Source organism: Polyodon spathula, chromosome 1 (assembly GCF_017654505.1).
Source record: "Polyodon spathula isolate WHYD16114869_AA chromosome 1, ASM1765450v1, whole genome shotgun sequence".
Taxonomy (NCBI): domain Eukaryota; kingdom Metazoa; phylum Chordata; class Actinopteri; order Acipenseriformes; family Polyodontidae; genus Polyodon; species Polyodon spathula.
In genome coordinates, this window is record NC_054534.1 from 49,005,907 (window position 1) to 49,020,069 (window position 14,163).

General features: G+C 38.6%; 1 protein-coding gene across 1 annotated transcript in view; it reads right to left on the reverse strand.

Moving 5' to 3' along the window:
* Window positions 1-14,163, reverse strand: part of adgrl3.1 (adhesion G protein-coupled receptor L3.1) — a 352,576-nt gene that overhangs the window by 186,933 nt on the left and 151,480 nt on the right. Inside the window, exon 3 of the mRNA XM_041259581.1 lies at window positions 2,904-3,117. Coding sequence (XP_041115515.1) covers window positions 2,904-3,117 — 214 coding nt within the window. The remainder of the gene's footprint in view (window positions 1-2,903; window positions 3,118-14,163) is intronic.

Below are 14,163 nucleotides of genomic sequence, written 5' to 3' on the forward strand. Positions count from 1 at the left end.
CTGTGGTTGTAAACCACTCTCATTCGGACATCCTTGGTGCAGGTGAGAGGGAATCCTCCACCAGCACAGGGCCACCATACACGCGAGGCACACTGTGCTGGAGTGGGGGGAAGGAGCAACGCCTTGCGTTCCCTAAGAGACTGCTACAGGATCTCCTCCACTGCCGGGCCAAAGATGTGGCCTGGTGGGTGAGTCCAACAGCGTGGCCTTATCAGCATCAGGCACCCATGCCTGCGACAACCATAGCTGTCTGCGTGTGACCACCAAACCCGGCAGACTCTGGCCCAGGATCTGACCCTGCAGGATGGCGATATGGAGCCACGTATGCGTGACGCCCAGGCTCTGGGAGCAGGGCGTCACGCAAAATCCAATCCAACTGCGCAGTCAGCATGCTGGATGTGTTTGCTAAGCGGGTACTTTGGGCTACTGCCACATAAGCTCTCCTTACGTGTGGCTCCGTAACCCTGCACTGCAGGTTCGGGCACAAAGGGTCCTTGGGCATACCTTCCACCGGCAGAGCCTTAACCAAGGCTGCAATGGTGGAGTCCACAGGGGGAAACCAGGGCAAGCCCAGCTTCTCTGCACCCTCCAGTGAGGCCAGAGGAGAACCATGTCTCAATTGTGCCAGCACTGTGGCTGGGTGGTTCCAAGAGGAACGCACCTTCTCCATAAATTTAGGGAAAGCTGGGAAGGGTTGAGCTCGGGGAGCCACGTCATGCGGTCGAAAAGCGTAACAGCGTGGCTCTGTCTGTGTTGTCCAGGGGACCTGTAGGTATGCCGCCGTGTGCCCCATAAGCGCGGGCATGGACCCTGCTAGTTGCGGCGCGCTAGTAACCGAGGCAACCTCGGAATTAGGGGCCATATCAGCCAGGAATTTGGGCTCCATATCCGGAGGGAAAGCGGAATCTCCCCTCGAGGCGGTGATAGAAAACGCATCCTCTTTCACCCTGGTCTCCCATAGAGGGGTCAGGGGCCAGTTCAGAAACTGCAACCGGCACAGGGGGTGGGGGGGACGCCACACGGGGGCCCACGGCCAGAACCAGTGGGGTCTGCCTCTCCAAAAGCTCGTTCTTGGCTTTTATATCCATGATGTCCCGCGCCTGCCGGAGGCAACAGGGAGCGGCTGCAGGTGGATACAGACGCCTGAGCACAGGGGATCTCCCCGAAGGGTCTCTGTGAGGGCCCACTGCGGGGGACGAAGAATGCCCCCGTGCGACTCTCTCCAGGAGGCTCGCAAGCACGCAGGGCCGAAAAGCCGTACAGATGTCGCAGGCACCATTCAGGGCTGAGGCGGCATGATCGGGGCCTAGGCACCGAGCGCACATGCTGTGTCTGTTGTCCTGTGGGATATTGGTCCACAGACCTCACAGGCATGGAAGCCAGCCCTGCTCATCATAGCGTGAGGTAGAATAAACACAGTGTGTACTGAACACCGTGTACACCACATGCACTGAGCACCATGGGCACCGAGTGTCGTGTAGCACCGGGTAAAAAGAGCACCGTTTGCACTGAGTACTGTGCAGCGCCAGGTACCAAGCGCACCTAGTACCGTGCAGCACCGGCGTGCTAGCCAGAGACAATGGGCACCGTGAGCAACGTGGTACTGACGTAGCACGGGCAGAGCCTTACGCATCGCAGTGTTAAAAAACTCCTGGGCAGCACGCCTGAGCAGCGTGTAGCGTACAACAGGGGGACAGGGACGATTGACTTACACACACAATAATACAAACAGTTTTTAAAATACAAAAAACTGTTAAAATATTGTTGACTGAGTGACCTACACCAGAGGTGAGGGTCCGCGCAGGGAAGCCTCGGTGAGGAGTTTACAGCTGGACCAGCTGAAGCAGCCACGGTGCAGCTAGTCCTCTGTGAGAGCACAGGATGCATAGCTACAATCAAAACAAGGCCCAACCTGCGGCCCACAGGCGGCTGGTGGGCTAACTCGACAATGAGGACAAGGCAAGCTAATAGTCAGAAATAGAATTTTTAAACCACTGATTTCGGGAAAAGCGGTGAAGGCCAACTTTCAGCACAAAGTGCAGGGGAACTTGCAGTAGCTTACGCAGCACTTTTTAGTAGAAAAAAGGGCTCAATGCAATACGGAGAGGTCTTACCATACCCATTGTGAGAAGCGAAAGAGCGCGAATCTCCCCTGCGTGACGGTTAAGTACCTTTGGGAGGCGGGACCGAGGGGGTCTTCGAGGGGAGAGGGCCTATCGGCATCTTTGATAGAAAGAGCTCAGTGACACCTACCAATAGCCAGGAGTGTATCCCATAACGATGTTTTGGTGGCCATCTTCGAACTGAAAGGGAACAATGCGTTGTATGATTTTTCTCGCGTACCCCCTGACGAGAGCTTGGGTACCCCAGTTTGAAAGCCACTGCTATAGGGTGATGTTAAACTTTTGGCATAGTTGTTGTTGTTTGTTTATTTTATTTATTTATGTATTTGTTTATTTATTTGCTAATCTTACAGTATATATAACACCCCCATTTATTAGAGAACACAGAAAAAATTTTCACCATAAATACACATTTTCAAAGTTTTACGAATGTGTGCATGGCCAAACTCTTGACTTTGCAAAACAGGTAAAACTTGTCAGAATGCCCTTGTAGATCAAATGCAAATGTTATAATAAAATGTGAAACAAATACATTATGTAGAATTTTGACAGCAAACATACAAAAGGTTGCATAGATAAACTTTTGTCTATTAACAAATTTAAAATAGCATGTTAATATTGCCTGTACTCTGTATTGCTTTAAACCACTGGTTTGCTCTTAAACATAGTGTAGCGATACCGAGATCGTTACAATAGTATACAGTATAGGTAGGTATGTCTTTATATTACTTTATATTTCTATAGTCAATAATATAACACATTTGTGATTTTTAAACATACCTTTGAGACATAATCTTATAGGCATCTGGCAGGTAGCATCGAATATTCTCCATCTGAGCTGGATCAGCATCACAGATTTTATCATCTGTCCTTCCGTAGTTGGCACTTTCAATCATTATGACGTCCGTTCCTGGACAGCGTAGTTCTATAGGGTAGCTCTCACAGGATAGTTCTCTCCTTACAACTGCCATTGGTATGGGTGCACGACTAAAAGCTGTAAATACAGGGAAAATACGCTGTCAATGGACAGTTGCTGGGAGTAATGCAAATATCTCTAAAGGTTTTAACATACTGGATTAGACATTACTTAAATCCAATATAGATACCTTCAGACAAGGCAAATGGTTAAGTATTGTAATTGTAGCTATATTTTCATAAATCTCATGTGTTTTGGACTTTCATTTTTTTCATTAGTTTTTTTTTTAAATGATATGCTTTTCTTTCAAAACTACACATCTGAGACCTATATAGCAAATGGCAGTGCACTACATGTAATATTTAAGAAATTAATTTGTTAGCTAGAACAGTGAAAACTGGACAAATGGATAATGTCAATGAACACTGAATAAAACCATGACTTGAACATACTGTAACAATAAATACATTTTTTTGAAAAAAACAGCCCAAATACCCACTGGTCATAAGGAGTAGACCCATAATCTCCCCCTGGCATGCATCAGGCTTACTAATTGAGAATACTGCCGTTGTGAGATCTGTTATACAATAATAGGAATAAGAAGTTAATATCTAAACATTTCATACAGCAAGACTGTTGATAAATGTTGTATTTATTCAGCACTTATTGAGCACTATTACTGAGAAGCAGATGTGTGGAGGTGGTTTAGGGATAACAGTTTTAAAATGAAGCACTGAAACAGAGAACAAAATTATTATAAATTGGGGCACCCAGACACAGAGAAAAGACAAGAGAACAACCTACAATTACTGAGTTCCCTTTCAAGTATGAAATGTAACCATTACAATATGGGCAGGGTTTTCCCTGTCTTTTTTTATTTTGTAGTCACTAGTGACTAATCCTTTCAATGAGCTTTTAGTCATTATGCACCCTCTTTGTGGAATACACTCCTTTTCGAAATTCGTAATGCTGATTCATTTATATTTAAATCTAAACTTAAAACACATTTTTACACAAAGGCCTATTTGTAGACTGGGATGGTATATTGGATTACACCGTGTAACAATTTTTAAAAAAATTTTTGTTCCTGGGTAGTAAGTGTTATTTCCTAGTTGCTTATGCCTCAAAAGTATAGAAAATGGCTATTATTCCCCACAAACTTTGCTTTTGTGACCAGGACAGTGATATTTCAAAATATCACTATTTCCAATGGGAAAACGGGCAAATGTGTGTCTTTTTGTTCACATAAAGTCAGAAAAAAACAACATATGAATCCAAATTAAAATACAGTAAATACAGTATAATCGTAAATCTCGAAAAACTACTCACTTCTAAATCTTTTGTAGTCATTGTTGTATTACTTTAGTATAAATACATGTTAATTTGGATTCATATGTTGTTTTTTTCTGACTTTATGTAAACGGAAAAAGAGACTTTTTCGACCTGAAAAAAGAAACAAGGACCAGGGGTCACAAATGGAGATTAGTCAAAGGGGAATTCAGAACAGAAAATAGGAGGCACTTTTTTACACAGAGAATCATAAGTGTCTGGAATCAACTCCCCAGTAATGTTGTTGAAGCTGACACCCTGGGATCCTTCAAGAAGCTGCTTGATGAGATTCTGGGATCAATAAGATACTAACAACCAAACGAACAAGATGGGCCGAATGGCCTCCTCTCGTTTGTAAACTTTCTTATGTTCTTATGTTCTCACTCTCTCTGACCCTTTCTTAATCACTGCCAATATTAACCCTTTGCAGTCATTTGTTGGACTAGGTCCGACATTATGATTTTCCCTTTCCAGTCCGATGTCGGAACCTGTCGGACCCTGTCTGACATCATCAAAAAGACGTAAAGCACAGGTCTCTAGTCGTTATTTCTCCAGAAAAAGCAGAGAAAACAATTCAATGGCCGAGTGAGATCGATAGGAGCCAAATGAAGCCGAAAAAAATAAAAAGGATGTGTGTGAGCAATAGAGCTAGCAGCTGCACCACAGAGATAAGATAAACAAAGGAGATACAGTAGCCGCTTCTGCATCCAGCGCTCAAAGAATATCACAGACATTTGCAGAGCTTTTTGAGATGTTATAGTAATAAAATAATGACTTGGATCGCATTATTGAGGAGTTTGCTGATAAAATGAGTGATCAGGAGAGCATTTATCAGTATGCGTATCTATAAAGAGGTATGTGCAAAATACACGAACAAGGGGTGGGGCTTGGCTGGAGATGCAGTACTGATGTCGTTTTGCCCTGCAATACGTTTTAAACCTGTTTTAAAATTTAAACAGCTTGTGTAAAATAAACACCATGTGTGAAAATAAATTGGACCTGATGCACCTGACAAGCGCTGAATAAATTTCTCCTCTTCTTCCAGAACAAAATTGACAACATCAGTTCTACACTTACCCACCACAAATCCGGTCTAGTACTTGACCACCTTAAAGCTCCTCCGGTTGTCCCTCCTTCTATCCTCTCTCCACTGCTGATATTTCCGGCTCACTGTTGAAATCAACTACTACCATATGCCCCCTGGACCACTGGCCGACTAACGTTGTGTGCTTCTGATCTTACTCCCTCCATTATGCACACTCTCAACCTGTCCTTGGACTCTGGCTCAGTTACTGCTGCTAAACTTGCCCAAGTTACACTGGTATTCAAAAAACCCTCCCTTGACCCAGCTGACTTATCTAATTTCCGTCCCATCTCCAATCTCCCTTTTCTCTCAAAAACTCTTGAAAGGGCTGTAGCCAGTCAGCTGATGAAACATCTCACGGACAACACTCTGCTTGAATCTCTACAGTCTGGCTTCAAGCCACATCGCAGTACTGAAAATGCTCTGCTCTGGATGGTGAATGATCTCCTGCTCAAAGCTGATGCTGGTGCTCCCTCTGTGCTTGTTCTGCTTGACCTAATAGCAGCTTTTGACACCATAGATCATGGCATTCTTATTGACCACCTTTAGAACTATGCTGGGATCTCTGCAACCTGTCTCTCCTTGATGTCCTATCACACTTGGAGAACGCTTGTTTAGCTTCATGGCTCTGACTCTTTGGAACTCTCTCCCAGCTTTGGTGCATGATACTCCCACAGTCGCTCGCTTTAAATCAACTCTCAAGACCCACCTGTTCTCTCTTGCTTTCCATGCTCTTTAAGCTTGACATCTGCTATTAGCTGCTGTGCTGCTGCTACAATTTCACGTATTATGTTACTATCATGTATTATGCACTTTCCACTGTATTTAATGTACTATTTCATGTATTATGCTATGTAATGTGCAAGGTATATTTTTATGGTATAAATTGTAATAATTGAATACCTTGTTTTGAATTCAAACCCGACCCTTATCGAAATAATCAGACTAGATAGACCACGTTTCTAGTGAATACAAAGTAACAGTTTTATTAGAAATAAAACTAAATAAAGGAAAAATTAAAAAGGTGCAACAACTAAACTAAGATAATACAGAAAGGAAGAATTAACTAAACTAAACAGTACAGAAAATAAAGTTCAAACAACAACACCCCACTCCCGCTGGTTGATTAGCGATTAGCTATTCAACGCAATCTATGGGAGATTCCCTTAAGGTTACAACTGCATTCCTGACAGCTATTTAAGATGAAGGTTAGTCTTAACAGGGGTACTGTTAGTAACACAAATATTCACTTTCGTTAATATTTGATAATCAAAGCATCGTTAAATCAGTCTCATATATATAGTTTCGGTTCAGAAGACAATTCTCACTCTTGCGAGGTAAAGATGCTCTTTGCGTCCTGGCAACCTATCAAGAAAGATTTATTATCAAGACAACTAAATTTGGATTCTAGCTTCTAAATGCAGAATGATAACTGCCTTATGAAACTCACATCAATTTGTATAAATCACATACAAACAAATACTATAGTGTTCATTAACTCAAAGCATGAATTGGAGATAGTTGTTGCCAATCAATTACTCAAATCTTTAGCTTGTAATGCTTTATTTGAGAAATATCAGTGTTCCTCAGAGTTCTATTTTAGGTCCGCTGTTGTTTTCATTATATATATATATATATATATATATATATATATTGCCATTAGGTGATATTATCCGCAGGCATGGAGTGAATTTCCATTGTTACACAGACGATACAGAATGTATGTCACAGAATTTTCTGATGTTGAATTCTAATAAAACGGAGGTCATGCTTTTGGGTTCACAGCACAAATTAAAAAATGCTGAATTATATAAAATAGATGTTAGCAGCCTTTCCTCAGAAGTAAAATCTGAAGCAAGAAATCTGGGGGTCATTTTTTATCCTGTTCTATTATTATTAGGAAATATTATCATTTGAGCAATAAAGCTAAACTTAGATATATTATTTCTGTATCTGATGCTAAGTTGCTAATGCATTCCTTTGTTTCATCGAGAATCGACTATTGCAATGTATTTTTTTCTGGGATTCCAAAGTATTTGGTGCCTTGTTTGCAGCTTATTCAGGATGCTGCTGCAAGAATTCTAACTAAAACCAGAAAAGGTGAACATATTACTCCTGTCTTGGCCTCCTTACACAGGCTTCCTTTGCAGTTTCGAATTGATTTTAAGATTTTATTTTTTTAATTTACAAAGCCTTTAATGGATTAGCAGGATGCAGGGCTCTTGGTTATTTCAAGGGTAAATAGGGAAGGGCCTTTTCTTATAAGTCTCCTACATTATGGAACGTTATAGGAGTCTTGCTGTTTTTTAGTCAAGATTCAACTAAAAAACAGCACTAGGCCTTTTTTATTATAGCCTTTTTATTATTACTGTTTTGTGTGTGTGTGTGTGTGTGTGTTTGATTGGAAATGTATTTAATTTTATTTAAAATAAAATGTATTATAATCTTTTTTTATGCTATTTTAATGTTTTATTATGCTGTGTGTATTATGTTTTATGTAAAGCACCTTGGGGTCTATGACGTAAGGTCCTATATAAATGAAATAAAATAAATAAATAAAATATGTCAAACTAGCTCTGTCAGTTCCTGTAAGGAAATCAAAGAAAAAGCACCAATAGTAGCCTTAATAGATGTAATTGGTAAAATTGTGCTGGAATCCTCCTTAATATAACAAGCATCAAAAGAAACTTATCACTATTATAACACATTTATTTTTTAAAGAAAAAAAGGTATATAAATGACGGATGTTGCCGAAATGTTTCTGGTTTCTTTTTAATCACTCGATGACACGCTTGCATGACTATGACTGAAGCATATGATCTTAATCTCCTAATTAGTGAGACAGTTGATTGGACACTGGATATGGAGTGATTTCAGCTGTTGAATTACAAGTTTGAATAAAAGCAATAAATAAAATCACAGGAAAAAATCAATATGCCATGTCTGTCAAGACAGCAGCACCTTTGTGCAGTCGGCATGTAGGAGGCTGGACTAGGGCAGCATACTGTGGCTCGCCATCTTATGATAAATAAATCACACGAGTGGAAACTTTTGAACAGAGACTCAAGTCGAGTCAAGTCTTTTCTTGTAGGGACTCGAGTCGAGTTGAGTCATTTGATGACAATGACTCGAGTCCAGTCACTGACTTGAGTCATTGCAACTCTGTGTTACACGTCCCCACCTTGTCTGCTTAGTGCACTGATAGTGTAAGGATTATTGCCCACATTGTCAAACGGGGGAACACAGCAATAACAAGAACTCGTTATGTTTTTTTTGGGTCCTAGGAGTAAAACCAGGAGTGACAGCCGGCCGTCAGTGGTGATCCGTAGGGGGGGAACGCGTGGTCATGTGCCCCCCTGGATTTCTGCCAGGCAGTGGCTTAGCCACTGCGTTACAGGAAAAAAAAAAGTGCTGAAAATATGTTTTTTTTTTGGTGGCCTCAATACAGTTCAATCAGTAACACTTTCAATTAGTATACACATGAACCGCCACTCACAACTGACCAATTACATGTTGCTGTCTGCCAAAGTGCGCATTTCAAATTTCTGTTTGTGATTGGGCTATTTACTGTCATTGGTGAGAGGTTCAACCTTGAGCTCTTCTGATTAGACAATGCACACAGCTTTTACACTTTACAGTCCAAACAGACACGCAACGTGACATAACACTGAGTGAGAGACGTGAAGTGTGGCTTGACAGTGGTAGGGGAAAGGAAAACATAATTTAAAAAATATCTATATGTTTTGGTCATCCTAATTTGTCTAAACGGCAGAAAACTGAAGACAGCAAGCTAGCAGCTACCACCAGCAGTCCTGCACCAGTCAAACGGTAATTAAATTAGTCAGGATTTATGAGATGAAATAAAATGGTTTGCTTTGCTTTGTTGAACACAAAATGTTAGTTAACAAAAATGAACAACCGTAAGTACGAATGAAATTATATAGTTATTTTTATTTATTATCATAATGTGAAATTGAAATCTAATGTGCAGGTTAAAATTTCAAGTCCTTTGCTTTGTATTTCCTTTTGTTTTTAATCGGAAGTGTTCTAAACTGAATCTTTTTTTTTAAACTATTTTGCAGAACAGTGTATTTGATTATTGGCTCTTCTGTTAAAAAAAAGATGGTACTTTATTTTTCGAAAAATAAAATGTCAATGCACGAATAAGGATTCTTTACTTGGAGATTTTAACCTACACATTGATAACGAAGCCAATTCAAAGGCTGTTGACTTTTTAAGGCTTTTGGACTCTCTTGATTTTATTTAGCATGTTTCAGGTCCTACCCATAATCATGGCCAAACCTTAGATCTTGTTATATCTCAGGGGGTAGTTGTTCATATTTCATCCATAATTGATCCTAATATCTCTGGTCACTCTTGTACTTTTTTTGAAGTCAATATATCGGTACCCATAAAGATTGGGGCCCACACTATCAAAAGTCGTGTAATTAATTTTTCAACTATACAAAGGTTCTCTGAAATAATCACAGCACCATCACCTTCGTTGCAGTCATTGCCTACTGAGTTACTAGTTGACAAATTTAACCATCTTTGCACTACTACTTTTCATACAGTAGCCCCAGTTAAGATTAGTTTAACTTAAACATAATGCTCCCTGGATTAACAATACTATCAGTCAAATTAAAAGAGACTGTCATAAAATGGAACAAAAATGGAGTGCTACGAAATTACATGTCTATTTTGATATTATGAAAGATTATCTACCGAGGTACAGTGAAGTTATAAGATCTGCAAGATGTGCATATTTCTCCACTCATTGAGGAAAATAAAAATAACTCCAGGGTGCTTTTCTCAACAATAGATAAATTGATAAATCCTACATTCTTACCCATCAGTAACATGGAAGTGTCATCGTCTAAGTGTGAAGAATTTCTTAACTACTTCCAAAATAAAGACCACAAGGGAACAAATTCCAGTTGATAGTACTAATTTAAATATTTCAGATAGACTGGGAGAAACAGTGATGGAATAATTTTACTGTATTACTGCAAAGGAATTAAACATGACTGTTATACATATGAAATCCACAAATAGTAAGTTAGATCCTATTCTAACAAGGTTTCTGAAGGATGTTATTAGTTACTTGTGTAATTATATTCTTGCAATTATGAATAGTTCCAGTTCTTTTTTTTATTTTAATTGCCCTGGTTAAGCCTTTACTTAAAAAACCCAACTTAGATAGTTCACTTCTGAGTAATTTCAGACCCAGTTCAAATCTCCCGTTTCTAGCAAAAGTTCTTGAAAAGGTAGTGCTTAAGCAACTAAATCAATACCTGATTACTAATAATATGTTTGAAAAGTTTCAGTCTGGGTTTCACTGTTGCCTGCAGACATTCATTCGTGTACCGCTCTCCAGCCCTTCGGCGAACAAACTGCCTTCTGCTACAGCCAAATATTTCAAAATTTGACTCATCAGTCCAGAGCACCTGCTGCCATTTTTCTGCACCCCAGTTCCTGTGTTTTCGTGCATAGCTGAGTCGCTTGGTCTTGTTTCCATGTCGGAGGTATGGCTTTTTTTGGCCACAAGTCTTCCATGGGCCACTTCTGACCAGACTTCTCCGGACAGTAGATGGGTGTACCAGGGTCCCACTGTTTTCTGCCAATTCTGAGCTGATGGCATTGCTAGACATCTTCCAATTGCGAAGGGAAGTAAGCATGATGTGTCTTTCATCTGCTGCAGTAAGTTTCCTTGGCCGACCACTGCGTCTACAGTCCTCAACATTGCCCATTTCTTTGTGCTTCTTCAAAAGAGCTTGGACAGCACATCCGGAAACCCCTGTCTGCCTTGAAATTTCTGCCTGGGAGAGACCTTGCTGATGCAGTATAACTACCTTGTGTCTTGTTGCTGTGCTCAGTCTTGCCATGGTGTATGACTTTTGACAGTAAACTGTCTTCAGCAACCTCACCTTGTTAGCTGAGTTTGGCTGTTCCTCATCCAGTTTTATTCCTCCTACACAGCTGTTTCTGTTTCAGTTAATGATTGTGTTTCAACCTACATATTGAATTGATGATCATTAGCACATGTTTGGTATAATTGTTTAATCATACACCTGACTATAAAAATCCTTGACTTTGTGCAAGTGTACCTAGAAGAATTGATGCTGTTTTGAAGGCAAAGGGTGGTCACACCAAATATGGATTTGATTTAGATTTTTCTTCTGTTCACTCACTTTGCATTTAGTTAATTGATAAATATAATCTATTAACATGTCTATTTTTGAAAGCATTCTTACTTTACAGCATTTTTTCACACCTGCCTAAAACTTTTGCACAGTACTGTATATATATATATATATATATATATATATATATATATATATATATATATATATATATATATATGTGTGTGTGTGTGTGTGTGTGTGTGTATGTATGTATTTTGAACCTACATACATACATACAGGATGTGTGTACACATGTGTATGTATTATTTAAACCTATTGGATAAATTTATTAATCGATTTAGCAAATTTTATTAATTTTAATGGAATTTTTCTGTGTTTTGTTAAACTTTTTTTTGGTTTTTGTGAACAACAGCACCTGGAACACCATCTTGAACCTTGTGGTATGAAAGGTGCTCTATAAATAAAGATTATTATTATTATTATTATTATTATTATTATTATTATTATTATTATTATTATTATTATTTATCATACATGTAGGGTTTGAAATATTGCATGTCCCATTCATTTTCAGGTACTCCTTTCCAAAAATCTAATACCCATCACTATATACCTCAACATGAATTACACAATTGAGTAGAAGTAATTCTGTTGTTTGTTAAAGCACACATTGAAAGCAAACCTTGGGACGATTTACATGACTCTTTTCTGTTATATCTTTATTAATAATAAACTGGGCCAATCTGAGTGGTGGTTGAACAGGTGTTTAGGTTATTGAAAGGGAGGTGGCAGACACTACTGAAGTGTACTGAAGTGAACCACAAGTGTGTTCCCTCTATTATTAGAGCCTGCTGTATCCTGCGCAATCTGTGCCAGGATCATAAGGAGGTGTTCAGGCAAGTGGAGGAACAGCTACCCCAGCCGCCAGCAAGAATTGCAAAACAACGATATGAAGAGGGTCCTACTATTAAAGATGCACGGCTATCTTTATTTCTATAACCCGACTCCGGTTTTACAATTCCAAGAGTGCTAATCTACATATCAGCTAAACGGTTAGGACTTGGGCTAATTAGCCATATTGTTGTTAGTTTTTTTTTGTGTTGAGTACATTTGCAGTGTTTTTTCTTCCCTCTGTCAAGTGTGTGTGTGTGTGTGTGTGTGTGTGTGTGTGTGTGCTCGTTTACTGGGCAGGGCTAACTTTTATGACTGTACTCTACTGTACTGTACATCACATAAAAAAAAAAAAAAAACTTTGTTAGTTTCACATATATGATTTATTTTAGATTTGTTTTTCCATTTTTTTTTTAATTTGTTTCTCCTCAGGAGAGAAGGCAAAACTAAGCTAAATCTATCTCATGTGATGCCAAAAGTCAGGTGTTTGTGTACGTCTGTGTATTACAGCTCATTTTTTATTACTTTTTCTAGTCAATTCATTATTTATCTGTAGTCGTTATTAGTATTTAGCTATGCTTTTTTTAACTTAATATTTTTTTATTCTATCTGTAAAAGAATGAGGAATAATTATTTTGTTTTTTTTTTATTATTGGTTTAGTTTTTATTTTTACCTTGTGTATGTATCCTATGTAAACAAAATAGACAAATCAATAGCTCAAGTTATATATTATATAATATTATATATTATTATTATTATATTATTATTATTATAATTTAGCCATGTATTTTAATAATAGTTTTACTGTGTGTGCAACGAACAGAGAGACTCTTATAGTCAGTTTATTATTATTATTATTATTATTATTATTATTATTATTATTATTATTTTATTTTAATGTTTTATGTGGGTGTGTGTAATCCCGAAAATGGATGGAGACAATCAGTTCTACAATCTGGTTCAGTCACTGAAGAGGAGGAGATCGAGGGGATGGATGCCACCGAGGAGGACCTCCCTGATGAAGAGCTGCTGCAGGAGGATGAGGAGGAAAAGAATGATCTGGAGAAGCCCCAGCCCAGCACTTCAACTGCAGGGTAGTTTTGAAAATAAATAAATAAATACAGCGCAATAGGGAGGTTTTTTTTTGTTGCCCTCCCTCCCAAATAAAATTCTTAATATCAAAGTTTTATTTGTGATATTTGTAATATGAATAAAAAAAAACAAAAAAACAAACAAACAAAAAAAAACTTGATAACTTGTGTGTTGTTTCTTTATTTTTTATGCTGAAACATATTGTATCTCAAACAGGGCAATAATGTTTCTAATCTCACTTCTTGGCAAGTCTTAGCCCTGGTCTACCTTTGCATTTAGGAGGTTGATTTTTGTAAAATACTGTACATTGCAAAACCTTATCTAGCTCTGCAACAGTACAAGATATTTCAATTCTGATTTCAGATTTGAAATCCTTGGTAAGTTGTGCAGCTTAGCATATGAGAATTCAAATATATATATATATATATATATATATATATATATATATATATATATATATATATATATATATATATATATATATATATATATAAAGAGGTTGAAATTGGCAATGAAATTGGCAATTTAAAATATTACTTATTATTTTGAAAATTTTTTGGGAGGTGTAGCTCAAATAAAAA